Source organism: Vulpes vulpes, chromosome 2 (genome assembly GCF_048418805.1).
Source record: "Vulpes vulpes isolate BD-2025 chromosome 2, VulVul3, whole genome shotgun sequence".
In the NCBI taxonomy this organism is placed as follows: domain Eukaryota; kingdom Metazoa; phylum Chordata; class Mammalia; order Carnivora; family Canidae; genus Vulpes; species Vulpes vulpes.
This window is the reverse complement of record NC_132781.1, coordinates 164,267,789-164,286,412: the sequence shown is the minus strand read 5'-3', so window position 1 is coordinate 164,286,412 and position 18,624 is coordinate 164,267,789. Positions and strand designations below refer to the sequence as shown.

The 18,624-nt window shown below is 64.9% G+C and overlaps 1 protein-coding gene and 1 long non-coding RNA gene across 2 annotated transcripts; both read right to left on the bottom strand.

Moving 5' to 3' along the window:
* Nucleotides 1-9,475: 9,475 nt before the first annotated feature.
* Nucleotides 9,476-10,494, bottom strand: LOC140598018 (uncharacterized). Its single transcript, XR_012000184.1, has 3 exons — nt 10,394-10,494; nt 10,070-10,167; nt 9,476-9,545 (listed from the first exon to the last, which is right to left on the bottom strand). It is a non-coding gene; the product is annotated as an uncharacterized lncRNA (long non-coding RNA).
* A 2,715-nt stretch (nt 10,495-13,209) lies between these two features.
* FBXO2 (F-box protein 2) lies at nt 13,210-18,472 on the bottom strand. The gene is made up of 6 exons (XM_072751197.1): nt 18,279-18,472; nt 15,066-15,443; nt 14,542-14,671; nt 14,375-14,470; nt 13,828-13,966; nt 13,210-13,672 (listed from the first exon to the last, which is right to left on the bottom strand). The coding sequence occupies exons 1-6, from the start codon at nt 18,298-18,300 to the stop codon at nt 13,538-13,540; spliced, it is 900 nt and encodes a 299-aa protein (XP_072607298.1). The 5' UTR covers nt 18,301-18,472; the 3' UTR covers nt 13,210-13,537.
* Between the last annotated feature and the right edge of the window lie 152 nt (nt 18,473-18,624).

Genomic DNA, 18,624 nt, shown 5'->3' with positions numbered 1-18,624 from the left:
CCTCCCACCGTCAGGACGGCCCCATCCCGAGGGCCTCTCCCTCCCTCCGGTGGTGGGCATGTAAGCACACGGGCGCCTGTCCTCCTGGTCACTCCCCGCACGTCCCCGTGGGATGGCCCTGGGGTCAGAATTCCAGATCCCGGGGCCGGACAGGGAAAGAATTTGGGGGCACAAGGGCCCTCCTGCTGCCCCGACGCCTCACAGAAGAGGGAATTTCGGGGCTTTGCAGAGAATGGGAGGCTTGTCCCTGCGGAGGCTGAAAGGCCCAGCTCTGAGATTTCCCCAAGGTCAGCGGGATCCGGCAGCACCGGCCCCGCTGCCTGCCACGCGGCAAATCTTTCTCCTAATTATATCTGAATTATGCAAATCAATACCAATGTCGATACACGATTTCCTCTAACAAGTCAAGAACATGCAAGAAGTGAAGACCTGGAGAGACGGAAACCCATCTAATTAGGAGTGGGCTTCTCCGTGTTCCCTTGGCCGAGGGAGCAGTCGGCTGCGTGACGACCCCACGGGGGAGAGCTCTGGGGCACGGAGCAGGGCAGAGGGGGGACGGGACCTGCTGCGGGGGTGCGGGTGGAAGGGGTCGGCGGAGGGAAGCGAGATGGGCGCCCTGCTGACACGGGACGCGCGTGCGATCCCGGGGACCCTCCCTCCACTCAGCGGCTTGAGGTGTCTCAAGGGGGACGGTCGGGGGCTGGGGACACAGCAGGCGTGGCCGGCCACCCGGGCGTGGGCTGGGAGGGAAGGAATGAGCAAACGAGGCATCGCCCGCCGGCCCCCCGCCTGGTCCTCTGCTACACTCGGTGCCTCCGAGCGTCCATGTCACCCTCTTGCCGTGACCCCACTTTAAAGCTGACGGTGGTGAGGTCTGAAAGGGGCACATCCTGCCCTGGTCGTGGCTGTAAGCAGAAGGCTGGGGACAGCAGCCCGGGGCCCCGCTGCCTCATTCGGGGGCATAGGCCGAGGGCAGACAGGCCGGGGGCTGCCTCTGCGGGGCTGCGACAGGACGCCCGGACGCCCCCTTACAGCTGTGGGGCCCGCGGGCACCAGGACCCCCTCCCACCACTCCCCATGGCGAAGGAGGAAGTCCCAAGGCCTGACTCCACGAGCAGGAAGGTCATTGCAGGAAGTGGCTGCCTTAAGTCCCTTTAGAGGTCACGCCCGGGTGCTCTGCTCCTCCCCGGGCAGCGGCGGGAGCACGGCGGGCCAGCCCCCCCTCTGGTGGCTGCAGCCTGGTGGCCGAGAGCCTGGCCTCTGGACGCGCACCGTGTCCAATCCCAGCTCTCCACGAGCGGCCGCCCGGCTTATAACAAGCTACCCTCCGGGCCTCAGTCTTCCCATCTCGAAAACGGGACTGACGGCAGCGCTCGGCATCCAGCAGGAGGCCCTGCATAAACGTCGGCCGTCGCGCCTGGCAGGGTGCGGCCCCAGCCTCAAGACAACAAGGCGCCGTCTGTGTCCTTGAGGGGCTCATGGTATGAGGGGAATGGGGGAAAGACAGCGCCGTGAGCGGTCAGTAAAGGGGGTGGGAAGGGGCCGTGGGAGGCCACGACGGAGGCCCTTCACCTTGCCGGGTTCAGGGCCCCGGGAGCCCTGCGGCAGTCGGGGAAGGCTTCCCGGTGGTGGCAACACTAGGGCTGAGTCGTGCGCGATCAACGGTGCTCACCCCGAAGACAAGCGAGGCGATGGCTTTGCAGGCAGACGAGCCAGCCCCGCACAGGCCTCGGCCCCAGGAGGCCTCTGGCAGCCACGGCAGGAGCCCAGGACAGGTGGGCCGGGCCTGCCCTCCGGCGAGACCTTGAATGCCAGGCCAAAAAACCGGGATTTCGTCCTAGACGTGCCGGGAAACCCCGAGGAGCGACGACGAGACCTACACATGGGCAAGGGTGCCCCGCGGGCGCGGAGTCTGCAGCAGAGCCCGGGGCTGGGCAGGCAGGAGGCCGGGCCCTGGCGCCCCAGCCCCACCCTCCCAGCCTCCAGCCCCCAGCCCCCAGCCCCCAGCCCCCAGCCCCCAGCCCCCAGCCAGGCTCCCTCCGTGGGGCCGAGGTGGGAGCCGGAGCTCAGCAGGCCCAGGGGAGTTATTAATCGCTCCACGACGCCGCGGGCCATGGTCCATTTGCTGCTTTTCTTGGTCTGTTTTGAAACTGTGAAATGAGCTCCAGTCTTCGAGGCGGCTGCAACAACCCTCCCGATTCTGACATTTAAATTACAGATGGCATTTTCAATTAAACAGGCGCTCTCAGCAGGTTTAATTTAGCTATCAGTTCTGGTCTGTTCTTTAACTGCTTTAAGGGAAAAAGAAAAAAAAGGGCCAGCGGTGAATCCTAGGTCTCCTTCCAGGAGGAGGGAGGGTCCCCGGGATGCGACACCCCCTCTTCCCCCGGCTCCCCCGGGGTTGACATGGGCCCTGGAACAGTCGCACGGCCACCGCGCCTGCCCTCCGGCGCAGAGCCACACACGCCAACGCGGCCCCGGCCCGTCCCCCACAAGCCCAACGGCCCTGGGGTCATTCTTGCCACACGCGTGCCGAGGCGGCGCCTCCCCCGCCCGATCAGAGCGACAGCGAGACTTCTGGAGCCAGACAAACCCAGACGGAGCCCCGAGCTCTGCGACTCCCCAGCTGCGTGACAGCTGGCTCTGCCTTGCCGGAGCGTGGCGGGAAGGCCGCGGAGCCCGGGGGTGCTGCTGGCTCACCTACGCCCCGTCCGCCCCGGCCTCAGGCCGCCACCCCGCCTGAGCAGCGGGGCTCCCGGGTGCGCCCACTGTGCGCGGCGCTGGGCTCTTCCTTCCAGATGACTTAGCCCCCCCCCCCCGCCCCCCGCCCCGGCCCAGCCCAGCCCGGCGGCTTTGCTCTGAACATCTCCGCACCCAAGGCAGCGCTGCGGGTGAGCTGCCCGACGGGGCCCGCGTGTCCTCCTAGGGGGCCGAGAGCACCCGGACCCCACGCAGATCCTCAGCCTCGGCCCAGTGACAGTCCAGCTGCTGGGCCCGCACCTGCGCCCGGGGTCTGTGTTGTTCGGTTGGTCCTGCTCTCCTCTCGGGTCGGCTTCCTCTGGACTCCCGTTAGCGGACTTTAGCGCGGGGGCAGTACCCTTGGCCCTCTCCTCCCCCGGCCCCGGTTCCACTCCATCGGAAGTTGACGTGGGAGCGAGGGGGACAGGCTGTCCGTGGAAATGTCCCTAACTGGCCGCGCTCTCCTGGAGATTCAGGAACCAGTGTCCCGTTTACCCCGAGGCCAAGACACGGGCTGAACATCCTCCTGAAGACACTAGAAATTAGGGAGCAGGGGGTCCCGGGGGCCACAGCCCAGGATCTGGCTAGAACCGTGTCTCCAAGGGAGGGTTTTATAAGAGAGACAGTGCCTCCCGCCGAACCTCGCCTGCGTCAACGGTCTGTGAGGCGCCTCCTCAACCACCCAGCTCGTCGGTTCCGGCAGCGGTTCCAGGCACTAAGTACTATTATCCTATTTTATAGGGAAGGAAGCGGAGGTTCCAAGGAGAGTCACGGCCGGAGACGAGCAGGCCTGGTGCCCTCGGGGCAAAACATGAGGCCAGAACCGAAGCCACAGGAACTGCATCCAGACACGAGGCCCCTGGGCATGCGTGCCGCGCCCCCACCCCACACCCCACACACCTGGGTCGTGCTCCGCTCCGCTCGGCTCGGCGAGAGCACCACCTCCCGGGCACCGCCTCCGCTTTCAGCCTCTCACTGTCCTTTCCAGAATTTCCCATCCGAGCCTCTGGGCTCTGTCCTCCGAGCATCAGCCTCGGTTGAGAGGCAGTTGTGACCGACGGGGCCCCGTGCGGAGGCCCTGGCTCTTCACTACGGGCTGGACCTCGTGGGGGACCTGAGCCCCCTCCCTGCGCACGTCAAAACCAGATCAGTACCAGCCCCTGGTGAGCACCCGGAGTGTGCCCCGCGCTTGACACAGAACACACGTGACTCTGTGCAGTAGACATTGCGATGTCAGTTAAAAAAAAAAAAAAAGTGATTGATGGGCCCCCTGGGTGGCTCAGTGGTTTGGCGCTGCCTTTGGCCCAGGGCGTGACACCGGGGTCCCGGGATCGAGTCCCACATCGGGCTCCCTGCGTGGAGCCTGCTTCTCCCTCTGCCTGCGTCTCTGCCTCTCTCTCTCTCTCTGTCTCATGAATAAATAAATAAATCTTTTAAAAAAATGTTATTGAGATTCTGAGACTTAAATAACTTGCCCAAGGCCACCCACCCGGCTCACCGGGAGTAGAGACACGTTTAAACCCAGCTGCTGCCCATGTTCTTCCCAACCACGCTCCCGGATTCCAGGCTGATGGCTGGGGAGACTGGAGGGATCCTGGGAGGCCTTCCTGGAGTCCCGCAGACGCGGCCCCCGCCCCCTCCTCAGCTCCACAGGCTTCCATCTCGCCCACCACCCCATTGCCCCTTGCACAAACCCCTGAGGACGCAGGAACAGCCCTGGATGCACCCACCCTCCGCCTCCATCGGGCCCCTGCCCCGGCCCCTCTTCCACAGGCCTGCAGTAGTCTTCATGTCTTAGAGGTAAAGATGATACAAATGACGTCTACTATTTGTTTTGAGCCCTGACCGTGCCGGGGGCTGCGCTGTGCTTGACCCACAGCATCCAATTCCATGCTCAAGACCATCTCACACTAGGTCGGCCCAATCTTTCTGTCTATTCAACGTAGAAAACTAGCTCAGAGAGGTCCGGAGCATCGCTCAGAGTCACACGGTCAGCAAAGAGATGGAGCCGGTCACTCCGCACCCAGGCCCGAGCCAGGGACCGAGGCGCTCTGCGGCCTCCTGGAACCCAGCTCCGGTTCGCTGCTCTGTGTCATCAGCACCTCTTCCTCCGGTTCCTGAGGTCCCACGTCCCCAGTGGGCAGGGGCCAGGGGGTCAGGTCCGGCACCTGAAGACCTGCATCCCCCACCTCTGGGAGCCGGGTCTCTGCCAGCCGTTCCCACTTCCTGCCTCATTTCCCTCTGGCTCCGGGGATCCCCGCCGATGCCTTCACGCCCCTCCCCAGCCTGGGTCCTCCTCCACCCAGAGGAAAAGGAGGGATGCAACCTCCCTCTGCACACACACCGGATCCCAGAGCCCGGGGGGCTGACTCTCAAGAGAGGCGTGCTCGTTCCCTCCTGCCACTCGGCCTCCGTTTCCTCATCTGCACCCAGAAAGGTACACGCCGGGGGGCACCTTCAGTGAGAACCCCTGAGACAGAACGTGTGGTGCTCCGTGGTGAGTAGGAAACAAGATGCTCGTCGTCTCCATCCGCTCCCCCTCCTCCTCTCCCTCCTCCCCCTCCTCCTCCCCTGATCCCTGGGGCAGGCGTCTAATCCACACAGCAGAGTTCATCAGTCTCCCTGTGCGGGGTGGGAGGCAGGGCTTGCAACATAAAAAGGCAACTGCGATATTACAACGTGACTTCCTATTTGGGGAAAATAAAAGACCCTCAGCGTTTTCACAATTCAGGCTATCGACGTACTCAAGCCGTTGGGGGTCGCTCCCGCATGAGGGGGACCAGAGCGGGGGGAGTGGCCGAGGACAGGGCTGTGGGGTGAGCAGCCCTCGGCTCGGGCACGGAGCCCCCGCGGCCCCCGCGCCTCTCTCCCTGGCCAGGCCTCCAGCCCCAGCGACTCCCTCGGCCCCAGCTCATTAGCCCTGAAAAACCTGCTCAAATCCAGGGGGAGGGTTTTTCAGTTAAAATTGCTCCGTGTCGGGCTGGTTTTTCTGTCTTCCCCACATCATTAGTGAAAGTGCAGTCTCGGCAGCTCCAGGGCTGTGTGGGGCGAGGGACACTCCCTCCCTGGGGACCCCTGGCCAGGCAGAGGGCCACGGCTGGGATCCGGCCTGGGGGGTGGGCCGGGGGAGCAGACGGGGTGGGAGGCCGCGGGCGGGGCAGACGGGGTGCGGGCAGCGCCCCTCGGGTCCTGCCCAGGCGCCCACTGCAGCCCCCTCGGTGCCGTGGAGGCCGTCGCCGGGCGCAGGGTGGCAGTGGGCCGAGTGGCTCGCAGAGCTGAGAGCCAGAGAGAAAACCCCAATCCCGAACATGCCATCGGAGCCTCTGGATCCGCCCGGGCCCAAGGGGAATCAACGCTGGGCTTTTCTGCTCCGCGGTCCTGGATTCGCCTTTTCGTCCAACCACTGAACCGCGTGGCCGTCGCTTGCCGCTGACCCGGGGCAAGCAGGGCGAGGACTTCAGGAAACCCCGTCGTTTGGATCAGGAGACGGTTCCCCGGGGAGACCCGTGGCGGGGCCTGGTCCCACTGCTGTGAACGGGCAGCGCCAGTGGCCCCCGAGGAAAAACCTCGAAATTCCAACCTGTCCTGCCTGAGGTCGGGGGCGGGGAGGGCCCCCCCGGGACGGATCTGAGGCCTGGGCTAGGCCCAGGGAGGGACCAAAGGGTAACAAGTTGCCGCGGTTACCAGCTCCTGTGCGCCCTGGACCAGCAACCTCACCTCTCTGAACCTCAGACCCCGAAGGAAACGTCTCCCCGCTGCGAATGCCCGTGGCCCCTCGGGCAGGGGGTCCGGGGGACGGCTGCCTCCCACCCGACCAGCCCCGGCCAGGCAGCAGAGGCCCCGCGGCCGCCCGCCCCTCCCCAGCAGCACGCACACTGCACCTGGTTCTAAATGTCGCTCGAAGCCCAAATTCAATTTGGTATCACCACCAGCTCCGCAGTGCAGAATTCATCGGATGAGGAGCCTGCTTTGGGGGGAATAATTCATTTTTCCGGTGTCGGAGAGCAGAGTAATTGATCCAGGGGGCCGACGCCTCCTCCCCTCTCCCTCGTCCCCGGGACCATCTGATTCCAAATGCAGCCGGAGCCTGTTAGGTCAAAGTCACAGCAATAAATAGGAGGGGGGCTTCTGCTTTAATATATCGGATTATTCCACTCAGTGGTGACGAAAAACAAGATTTAATTCCCTGAGAAACGCCAGCTGAGAAAATCATTTCCCTGCCTGCTTCTCTTTTCCTTTTTTTTCCCCCCTGCCTTTTTATTTTTTCCAGAGACATCTTTGTCTCCATGCAGGCCATGAGGGCCTCGCTTCACCAGCAGGGATTTCTGTGCGTCTGCCGACCCCGTCCAGGGTCTTCGATCGTCCGGGAAGGTTCAGGACCCTCTTGGCCCAGTGCCCTCAGTCCTGGGTCCCCCAGGGCTCAGATTTCGGCTCAAATCCAGCTAAGGCGAGGGCACCTGGCACGCTGATGAATTATAACAATAAGCCCCAGGAAACGACCAGTTGGTATCACGGATCCAACCGAGGGGATGGGAAGCTAAGAGCTGCTTAGGGAAGGGATTTACCTCCCTGCTGCTCCTCAGATCAAGACTCGACCCCCTGCTTCCTCCAGGAAGCCCTCGCTGACTAGATGCCCCTCCTCGGGGTTCCCAAGTGCAGTGGGCCGTGTCCTCCTGGCCCTTTCACTTCTGGACCATAAGCTGCCAGACTCGCCCATCTTACCTTTCCAACAAACCCACCCGTAACACCCCCTACGTGCGGCCCTGATCTTCACGAATGGTGCTTTGGGCTTTCAAATACTAATTCATTTGGTCCTCGTGCCAACCCCCTGAGGCCCTGTTTATGGACAGGAAACTGAGGCGCTGACGGGTTAAATGATTGGCCAAGGCCACCCCGCAGGGCGGGTCAGAACTGGCAATCTGGGTGTCACCCCCTTAGCCGCTGAGCTCCCAGAGGACAAGGCCTTCGTGGGCTCCCTGGGCCCTGAGACCCGTGCCCTTCACCCATCCCACCCCATACGGGACCAGAATCTGCCATGAAAGCCACATCCTTGGTGCAGCCGGGGCTCCCCACGCGACGTGGGTTCCAGCAAGACTGCACCTGCCCGGTGCTCCCCGGGAGCCAGAGCTGGAAGGGCTCAGAAGCCGTGCACCACGCCGAGCCCGCGGCGCGCACGCAGCAGGTGTGCAACACCCTGAGCCAGGAAGTGCAGACTTCGGGGACGCTTTTGCCGAGCTCAGACAACCCCAGAGACCTTATGGATCCCAGTACAGGAAGCAAGGCCTGAGATGGGGACGGAAGGGTGAATTTTACAGTGGGAGTAAGCTGGGTGGGTTGCCGAGAGTTACCAAGAATTTCGCAATCACACACGATCCGTTTACTTCTGGGCGCGACCAAGACGCGAGAGAGTCTGAAACGGGGACCTGCCGTGCCAGGAAGGGCACTGGAGCACCGTGGAGTCGGGAAGGGGCGCGAGCCTGGGGCCCCCCCACATGCACCCCGGCGAGCTCTGCAGGCTCCGGTCTATGACCTGGACCGCAGCACCCACCCCTCGGCACCTCACGCCTCCCTGCCATAAGCTGGGGAGATCACGGAAGCCTCCCCCAGGGGCGGCTACGGGGAGTCCGTGGGATCCTGTGTACGGGGCAGGAGATGGGCCAGGCTAGTCGGGCCCCCATACGACGGGCCCAGCAGGTGCCAGGAACCGGGCCTGGAAGCTTCAGCTCCCTGGAGCCTCAGAGCAGGGAGGCAGGTGGGGTTTTGCGGCCGAGGACGAGGGGCAAAGCCAGGTGAAACCCAGGTGCTTCCGTCTCCAGATCCAGGCTCTTGCCCCCATTCCTGGGACAGGAGAGGAGGAGGCTGGACACCCCTGCACGCAGTCCTTTCTCCAAGGCGACCCCCGATGGAGCCCCCGAGGCTGACACAGGTCACGAAGCGAGTCTCTGAGGCAGGAAAGGCAGGGAAGGGCGTCCGGTGGCCTGGGGTGGAGCTGCGTGAGGGGTTGGGGCTGCGGGGAGCCAGCCCCTTGCGTGTACAGCGCCCCGATGCTCCCAGGGACCTCCCTCCTGGTCGCACAGACCTCACCTGGCCATCCGTATGCTTCACGTCCTCCTCCTCGGCGTCAGCCCCTTCTCTGGCCCAGGCAGCTCCTCCTCACGTGCAGCGGGAATCTCCCCGGCTGCGACCCCAGCTGGAGCCCCGGGAGGCACCCCCCGCCCTGCCCTCCCTGTCGGGTCCTGGTGGCTCCTGGCTCAGGGCGGCGACCCCGCGACAATTCATTGGCTTTCCTCGGAGGAGAATGAACACCATCTCATCTTAATCTTCTTCATTATTCTCCTTGTTCAGCGGAGTCAACACAAGATTAGGTTTAATTTACGGGGGAAAGAGTAGCAAAGTCATTCCTCACGGGGAGATCGGGGGGGACGTGCCCGGGTGCCCTGTGCTTGCGGCTGGCGAGGGGCCAGGAGAGGGCCCGGGGCTCGGCCAAGTGGGGGATGAACTGGGGGGGGGGGGCAGGGGGGGTTCTAGGCCCCCACACCTACATGAGGCTGGATTCCCAGAGACCACAGCCCTTCCTAGTCTTCGAGGACGCCAGCCTCACAGCACCCAGCGTCCCCAGCGTCTCCCGGGAGCTGTGGCCTCGGAGCCAACCCAGAGCAGACCGAGGCCCAGGCCTCAGACCCGGCCTCCTCCTAGGCCCTGCAGGCGCCGTCCTCCGCCGAGAAGGGGGCAGGAGCCCAGCCCGGGGACTCCCGCGACGAGGCCGACACCTAGTGGTGACGCGGGGACCTGGGCCTTCCCTCCTCCTACAGCCGGGCGGACAAAGAAAATAAATCGGAGACAGAAATACCACCCCCACCCCCCCGCCCACCCCCGTATTGCAAAGTTGATAAATGGACGGACCTACCAGAAAGCTCAAAGGGACTTCCCGTTACCTCCCAGCCCCTTCCCCACGCGGCCCAGAAACACGCAGCCTCCCAGTCCTGCCCCGTCCGTCAATCAGCAGTAGCCTGGAAGGCCGGGAGCCCCGTGTCCCCCGCTTGCTGCCTCAGAACCCCGGGGGGGGGTCCCCCCTCTGCCCCCTGCCCGGCCCGCGCCCACCTCTGACCCTGCACCGCCGTCCAGGGGCTGCAGGACTTGAGCTGGAGACGCAGCTCACCTGGATTTGAAACTGTGTCCGCGTGTGTGTGTGTCCCTGGGAGAGTGACCCCCCTGCCCCCCGCCCCCAGGAGCCCGGGCTCCTTCCCCTGTAAGACGGGATGTCTGCGCGGAGAGGCCCCGAGTGGACGGAAGGAGCGGCTGTGCCCACCGGGCCCCCACGGATGCTCACCCCCGTCACCGCTCTTGCCAGCTCACGCTCATCGGTACTCGTGGCAAAGTCGGTCTCCTCGACGGTGAGCTGCGGGTCTAACGTGCCCTTCTCGGGTCCTGCTGGGCGCAGGACCTTGATGCGCTTATGCCCCAGGAGGCCGAGCACACAGTGGGCGCGCAGGAAACCCCCGGGGTGGCCCGCCTGTATCTCCCACCACGGCCCGCTCTCGCTCTCAGTGGATTTACTCCCACCTCGGGGCCCTTGCACGTACTGCGCCTCCAAGGACCCTGCCCACGTGTCGTCCCTGGTCACTCTGACCCAAGCCACCAGCCTCGCCCTCACCCTCACGTCTGTTCACGTCACTGTGGAGGTCAAGCGCCTGAGCAGCCGAGCGGAGTTCCAGTTCCAGCCGGGACAGGCTGTGTGGCCTCGGGCGACTTGCTTAGCCTCTGTGCTTCCGCTTTCCCACCTGTACAAATGGAAGCAATAGCAGTGCCCCCCCATAAGGTTATTTTAATGAATCAACATGTGCAAAGCCCCCAGAGTATTGCCTGGTATGTATAGTAAGTGCTGTACCGTGTTGATGATAATCATCTTATGCATTTTTTTTACCGTCTTTAAATTTAATTATTTTTATTTTTTTTAATTGCATTTAAATTCAATTTGCCGACGTATAGTATAACACCCAGTGCTCGCTGTGTTTAGCTGCCTGGGTTTAAGTGTCTCCGTCCAGCCCGTGTATTCCGGGGGCACAGCCCTCGTCTGCTTCTACCGGCCCCGGCGATACACTGGTTGATCACCCGGCACCGCGGGAGCGTGCGCCCCTCCGTAGCTGATGCACGGGGGCCCTCGTCCTTGGGGCTCACGGTCTGCTACCCACACTGCGCAGCGTCCGCCTCCTGATGGACAGCGGTGCTTTCAGGAAGCTGCGCCCTGCAGTCCTCTAAGCAGCTGCGGGGGGACAGGAGTCAGTTGGCCGGCGTGTCAGCTGCCCAGTCTCGGCTCCCCAGTGCCCTCACGTGTGCAGTAGGGGTAGCGGTGCTGTGCCCCCCCCCCCCCGCCTCCTTCTGGGCCAGGGCGGTGCCCTGTGCACAGTGAGCTCTTCTGGCCCCAACCCTGCAGCATCAGCCCATGGACGGCGTGGGTGGCTGTCTTGTCCTCCCAAGCTACATACCAGCCGTGTGTCCAACCAGCCCTCTAGTGCCAGGTACCCGGGGACAGTGGGTCTGGAGCCCCTCAGGTCTCCTCTGGGGGTCCCGTGCCCTGGGGCTCTCTGGGTTTCCGGCTCCCTCCTCTGAGAGCAGACGACTGGCTTCGGTGGCCTCGCTGGGCTGGCGTCCTCCTCCCCTCCCCACCCCGGCCTCCCTGGCTGCTGTGTCTGCCCCATGGTGGCTCCAGAGCCTGAGGCTTCTCTGTGCCCCCGCTCACCTCCCTCCACACTGGTCCCCAGCCCTCACCGGCGGCCTGGGCCACATGCACTGCACATCCTGTATCTCCAGTCCAGACTCCCAGCCCCCTCGTGGGCCCCTCTTCTCCTTCTTCGTTTTCTTCTTTTTAAAGATTTTATTTATTTATTCATGAGAGACCCAGAGAGAGAGAGGCAGAGACACAGGCAGAGGGAGAAGCAGCCTCCATGCAGGGAGCCCGACGCGGGACTCGATCCCAGGACCCCGGCATCACGCCCTGGGCCGAAGGCAGACGCTCACTGCTGAGCCCCCCGGGCATCCCTGTGCCCCCTCTTCTGAATGCCCCATGCGAGGGGCAGCTCCTCCATGTGCACCTTCCATGCCCCCACATCACAGCCCTGACACCTGGTCCCCACAGGCACCTGGACACAAGCCCTGCCTTTCATGCTGAGTCTCCAGCCAGCCTCCTCCTGTAGCCTCCAGGCGGGTCCCAGTTCTCTCCCCACCAGGGGCCTCCCCACGCCCCCCCAGTCCGTTGCCCAGAGCACTACCTCGCCTATTACTCTTTCGTGTGAACCTGAAGCTCATAGAGGTGACCTCTCCCTTCACGGCGCTCTCAAACTCATCAAAGCATCGATTCCCCCGATTGGCAACTCGGGTAGGTGTGAACGGTACCTTCCCTCATCGGACTGTGAGGTCCCCTAGGAGGGATGAAGGGTGCCCATGGGGCAGGGGCTGTGCCTCCACCCTCAGACTGGGAGTTCTCTGAGATCAGGGTTGTCAGGCTGAGGATGCCTTCCGGAACCAGAGTCCCCCACCCCGGGACACTGGATATCTCTTCCCAGGTGCCTCGTCCTTCTGGGACAAGAAGGGTCTTCCTCACCCTTGGAACCTCAAGGCCCTGCACAGAGTCTGGCCCCAGGGCTGGGGCTTCCGGACTCGGGAGTGAATGAGTGAACCCGGGAACACGCGCAGGTGGCCCAGCTTCACCTACAATCCCCCCTGGCCAGCAGGTGACAGCAGGGTCAAACCAAAGGAGAGCTGGAGGGGGCCTCGGCAATGTCATTCCTCACCATTTCCGAGAGGAGAGCAACAGTGTGTGGAGGCTCCCCTCACTCCCACCGCCCGGGGACCAGCAGCTGAGGGTCCTGGGGAAGGACTGGGTTTGACAGCTGCCGGGGGGGGGGGACTCCCTGGCACCCCACCCTTGCCCCTTCTCCTCAAGCAGTGCTAGGGGCCAGCCTCTGGGCAGGGCTTGGAAACCATCGGAGACCTGATGCTGATGACTCCCGTTCAGTCCAACACGGGGCCCGCAAGGACAGCATGAGGTGTGCGTGAACTGAGAGGGCACCAGGTTGCTCCCCCAGCCGCCCTGCCCATCTCCCCATCCCCACCCCGGCGGCTGGCATCCATCCCTGGGCCCGGGAGAATTCGTATTCCCGGTGAGGTGCTGCCCCCCCCATCCTGCCCTCAGAAAGGAACTGGAGGGGATCAAGAGAGGTCTGGAGGGCAACCCCCCCACACACACCCTGTTCTGGCCTCTGGGCAGCTTAGGTGTCAGTCAGGCGCCAGGCCCAGCTCCCCACTCCTCGCCCTCACAATCCCAGCCTTTGTCCGGCCCGCCCGGGCCTGGCTGGCTCTGCACCGGCCCAAGGGCCCCTGGAAACCAGAGCAGTTGGAGCCCCACCAAGTATTTTTCCAGGCTGGGCCCGGAGCCCTCGGGAGACAGAGAAGGATGCAAAGGGAGCGGGGTTCGCTCATCCGTTTGTTCATTTGTTCCTTCCTTGGACAAATAGTATTTATTAGGCGCCCACTTTGTGGCAGGCACTGTGCTAGGTGCAGGGGATCCAGCGGTGGGCCCAGCCCAGGCCCATACCCTCCCCCATCTTATTTTCCAGATGCAGATAGATGCCAACACAACCGCTCCTTCCGGGTGTGGGGCTGGACTATAGGGCGGGAGAGGAGTAGGTGGGGGTGCAGGTAGGGGTGCAGGTGGGGCAGATGAGGATGCTACCAGCTAAGGCCTAAGTAACCCCAGCCTCTGGCCCTCCGGGGCGGCCGAGGTCGGAGACAGGGTGGCTCAGGGCTCCACCCACACGCTGCTGTTGGTCACCCGAGCCCCGAACCAGCCCTTCCAGTAGACCGAGTCCTGGCCCCCGTGCTCGAAGCGGATGAAGCGGACGCCGGGCCCGTAGTCAGTGAAGGTGTGGGAGATCTGAGGTGGAGGCAGGAGGGTCAGCTTAGGGCCCCGAGGCCTCCCCGGGCCACCCACCCTGGTGCACTAGCCCGCCCCATCTCAGCCTGGGTGGGTGCCGTGGGCGGGGCTTCGGGGAGCCCCGTCCCTGGCCCCACCCCAGCCGGGGGGCTCACCTGCACCCAGCCCCCGTCGTCGCCGTCGGGGGGCACAGCCACCTGGCCGCTGCTGAACTCGGCCAGCACGTCCTCGTGCTCCGACAGCAGCCTCACGGTGAGCTCGTACAGGCAGCCCGCGTCGCTGCGGCCCGAGTACCTGCCCCAGGGAGGGAGCGAGTGGCCGCCACTGCGGCCCGCCTGCCCCGGTTCTCCTCTCTGCCCCACCCCGCCGGCGGGCCGGTTCCACCCACGTCCCCGGCTGACAGATAAGGAAACTGAGACCAGAGAGAGCAAGGACTCGCCCAGGCCCAAACCCAAGGACGACACCCTGGGTGGGCCAGACCCAACTTTGGAGGCTAAAAGGCAGCTCGCGGTGACACGTTCTGCTTTTTTTAATTGCCAGCACCTAAGAGTCCGGAGAGGAGGTGCATTTCCACCTTCTCCTGCAAACCCGGGCGTCCCAGGACCACAGCCGCTCCAGGGAACAGCTCCATGTTGCCCCCTCCCCCCGTCCCCCTTTCCCCACGGCCCTGGCCCATCCCCATCCCCGTCCCCTGCAGCTCACCAGTCCTTCGCCACGATCGCGGGCTGAGTGGTGTCCAGCAGCTCCTCCCAGTAGCCCTCGGCCTGCAGGTCGATGACCTGCGCTTTGCGACACCACCTGGGGAACTGGAGTTAGGAGGGAGAGCAGGCCCTTCTCCCCCCTCGGCCCTCCATCCCCCGTCTGCTTACTCAAAGGAGGAGGCGAAGTACTTCTTGACGCTCTCATCGTGGATGAACTCCACCCCACAGTCTCCGGGCAGCTCCTCCACCCTCCAGCCGTCCCCGCCGTGCTCCACGTCGCACCAGCCCTCCAGGTCCTCTGTGGGAACACGACAGCCCCACCCTGGTCACCCACGCCCTGCGGGGGCTGCGGAGGGGCTGCTCTTGCTCCTACACCTGGGGGGCACAGTGGGGGCGCGCAGGTCACGGGGCGCGCAGGCCCGGGGCACTCCTGTCCTTCCCCCAGAGTCTCTCTCCCTCCTGGGGGCGTCGGCCACAGGGCCTTTGTCGCCCCAGCTCGCCCAGGGTGGAAGGACCCGGGAAGGGGGCCCCAGGGCGCAGGCGGCCAGAGGGCAACAGCGGGGACGCGTTTGCTGGGGGCGCTCCGCGGGGCGTGGGGCCGCGCTCTCCCCTGGTTTAGCCGTCGGGGGCGGGGGGGGGGCAGGCTTGCTGGGCCGCGGTGCACAGGGGTCCCGGAGCGCGCGGCCCCTCACCTTCCCCGCACGGATTGCGCAGCAGGTTGCGCCGCCGCTTGCTCAGGAAGTAGAACTGCTGCCAGTGGTCGCGCTCGCCCTCCGCGCCGCCCTCGGGCACCAGCCCCTCCTGCTGGCACTTGAGCAGCCAGAGCGGGCCGCCGTCCACCAGCTCCCTCCAGCGCAGGCACACCAGGCGGCAGGCCTGCACCAGCTGGGCGGCCGGCAGCTCCGCCAGGACGCGCAGCAGCAGCGGCTCGGGCAGCTCGTCCAGGTGCGCGGCCGCCCCCGCCTCCGCCTCCGCCTCCGCCTCGGGCCGCTCCTCCCCGCCGCTCGCCGCCTCCGCCTCCTCCGGCTGCCCCTCGGGGCTCACCTCCTCCTCCGGCTGGCCCACGCTCTCTGCAGGCGGGGGTGGGGGTGGCTCGGCTCAGACTGTCCCCCCAAGCCTGAGAACCCCCATGTGTCGGGTATCTGCCCCCCACACACCCTCGCGCAATCGCAGCCGGCCCGCAGCTCCTGCGTGCAGAGACTGGTACCCAGGGGGGACTGGGGCCCAGTGGGAGAGGCCTGGGGAGGCCAGGCCCGCAGTGGCCCCAGAGGCCTCGGTGGTCCCTGCGCCCACAAAACCCGAGCAGACAGTGGCAACCAACAGTGTGACTATGAGCAAGTCCATCCGTGTATCACACATCCCTGCGGGCCCGACACCCCCCGCTCCCCTGCCTCCTCTGGGGAGTGCTCCCGGGCTTCTGTGGAGCTCCCGTCCTTCCTAGCTCTTGTCCTAGGGCGCGTGTTGGCTTGGAGACACCTCTCTGGGGACTAGACTGAGGGCAAGAGCACCGGAACTGGGTCCGGGACACTCACTGCTGCATCCCGGTGCCTGGCATCTGGAACCCTCCCTGGCACGCTGTCAGCAGCTAATGTTTACTGGGCATTAAGCAAGAGCTGGGCATTGTTCTAAGCGGCTTCTTTACTCCAAATCCTTATGGCATCTCCCCGAGGTTGTTCCAGTGGCGGCTGTTGGTGGGGCAGCCGAGGCACAGGGAGGTGATACCAACCCAGGATCACACAGCGAATGCGTGGTCGGGGCCTGGACTTGAACCCAGGCAGTCCAGCTCCAGGGCCGCCGTTAGCCTCCATGCCCTCAATAAAATAATGTGCTGACTTTGGAGGCTCCGCTATGATTTTGATTTTGACGAGGTTACACTGCTAGTATGAGGGCAGGGCCGTGCGGATCTGAGGCCTGAAAGGAAGGGAGCACAGCCGCGTGACGAGGGGGCTCGTAGAAAGAGCTGGGAGACGGAACGGGGAGACGAAGTGAGTCCTGCAGGAAGGAAGATCCTCTCACTCCCTTCTTTTCCCATCCCCAGCCCTCCGTTTCCTCGGTTTCCTCGCCCTCGATGAAAGGGGAGTGATCACGGTGCCAGGCCATTCCCACAGCGCTGAGGCTCCGATCCCCGAGGAGGGGCCAGGGCACGCTAAATTGCAAGGAGGTGGACGGATGTCAGGAGCCGTGGGCTGGACTGTGTCCTGAAACCTGGCCGGCCTCAGCCGGGCCCTCAGAAGCTTGAGTAAGCGGATCCTGAGTGCACAGTGTCTCTGGAGGAGGAGGACGCGGTGGCGGGGAGATGGGGCCACTCCGGGTGAGGGGGGAGGCCAGAGTTCTCAGACCTAGGAAGGGGGGCAGGGGTCTGGGCTGCAGCCTGGAAAGCCCAGGCGGCGGTAAAAACAGGCTGAGCAGTAAGGGATGGAACGGGCCAGCCCTAGGCCCAAGTCTGGGTGCTGCCAGGACCCCGGGCCTGCAGCACTTCACCTCCCTCCCCACACGCAGCATTTTCTCCCCCTTCCACGGTGAGACCCTCAAGCTGAAGCAGGGTTTACCTCTTCTTCGGAGCCCAGAGTGCACAGTCCATCCTCCTAAACTTTCAGTGAATCTAATCGAGCATCGCACTTTCCTTCATTATTAGCTTTTCCCCTTCCTTTCCCTTTTGCAAAGAGGAAACTGAGGCCCAGAGAGGCCTACTAGCTTCCCCCAAGTCACACCGGAGCACAATGGGTGTGCACAGAGGGAAACGCCAGGCCCCGAAGCCACATCACCTGCTTGTCCTGCTGCCCGCAGCTCTCTGGGGAGCTGGGCCCAGTATCCTCACCTCGCCACCCCTCCCCCTGCCCTGCCCTGCCCTGGCCCTGGTGGACACCTGATGCTCCCCCGAAAGGTGCACCTTGCCCAGTCCCCTCTCCTGGCCTCAGGCCTGGCACTCCAGGCCCCAGATCTGATTACAGGCCCCCCCACCCCTTTCCAGCACACACAACTCCCCACATTGTTGCTGTCGGAAAGTTATCTGGGCCCTGGAAGCTGCCTCCCAGGCTGACTCACTCACCTGCGTTGGGCCCTGGAGTCCAGGGAATAGCTGAGCCCTGGGAAAACGCAGGAGCCCACGCTGGGGCCCTGTAGAGGGTGTGGCAAGGGGGTCACAGATTGGGAGCAGGGAGTTTCAGGGCTGGAGGTGAGAGGCTTGGCCACCTGAGCGTACCTCAGGGTTTCCTGAGGCCTCCTCCAAGCAGGGCCCACTCTCACCACCCAGTCTCCGCCGGACCCGCTGGGACAGGGGTGGGGGAATGTGCAGGCAGGTCTTGTTTCCACCCTGACTCAGCAGGCAACCCTACAGACTCAGCAGGGAGTTCAAGAGCTGGGGCGAGGGGGTCTTGGGTGCCAGACGAGATGACTGGGCAGTCTCAGAGGGCCCTGAGCATAGGCGACGGCCGTGCCCCAACTCTCCGTGAGGGCCACCCAGCTGGAGAGCAGCCCTAGCAGACAGGGGAGCCCAGGAGGACGACTGGGGTGGGGTGGGGAGAGGCCGGGAGCCCCAAGAAATCGTGGAGATGCAGACAACTCAAGGGCCCCAGCTGGCAAATGAGAGAAGTTGATGGAAGAAAGAGGCTTAGAGCCTTCTGCATCCCAGGTCATCGCAGGTCACCCCAGCCGCGACCCAGCAGCCCCCCAGGAAGCGGGCAGGCGGGCACCAGACCGCGGATACTCCTCTGCCCCCCCCAGACAGGACCCAGGAGCCTGGCACTCTGCAGGCCCGGCCCACGGAGGACCGTGCTCTCGGCCGGCGCCAGGGCTCTGCGGCGTGTGGGGACCCCCGGGCTCCCGATGCCCGTCTCCGCAGCGGCGCCCGCCTGCCCCGGCGTCCCCTCCCGGGCGGGGCGAGCGCGTCCGGCCGGCGGCGGTACCTGGTTCGCCGTCCCCGTCCATCGCTGCGGAGGGCGGTCTGGAGAGGAGGAGCGGAGCGCTGCGGGGCTGCGGGGCCGCCCGAGTCCCGCGGCGGCGGCGAGTCCAGGCGCTGCCCGCGTCTCGGTCGGGCCCCGCCGGCCGCGCCTCTTAAAGGCCCGCGCCCGCGCCCCCGCCCGCGCCCCCGCCCCCGCCCCGCCTCTGGCCCCGCGCCCGGCCGCCCCGCAGTCGGGAGCGGCGGCCCCAGCCCAGCCTGCGGGCTCCTCGGCGGGCCCGGGAGGCCGGGAGAGGTCGAGACTCGGGTCTTTTAACGGGGTGCGGGGTGCGGGGTGCGGGGTGCGGGGTCCG

Bases quoted from the DNA above. Each gene is read 5' to 3' on its own strand.
- FBXO2 (XM_072751197.1), bottom strand. From the start codon at position 18,300: ATGGACGGGGACGGCGAACCAG. The intron at 14,672-15,065 runs GTGAGGGGCCGC...GTGTTCCCACAG, and splicing joins GCGCAATCCGTGCGGGGAAG to AGGACCTGGAGGGCTGGTGC. The intron at 13,967-14,374 runs GTGAGCTGCAGG...TCCCTGGGGCAG, and splicing joins GCGATCGTGGCGAAGGACTG to GTACTCGGGCCGCAGCGACG.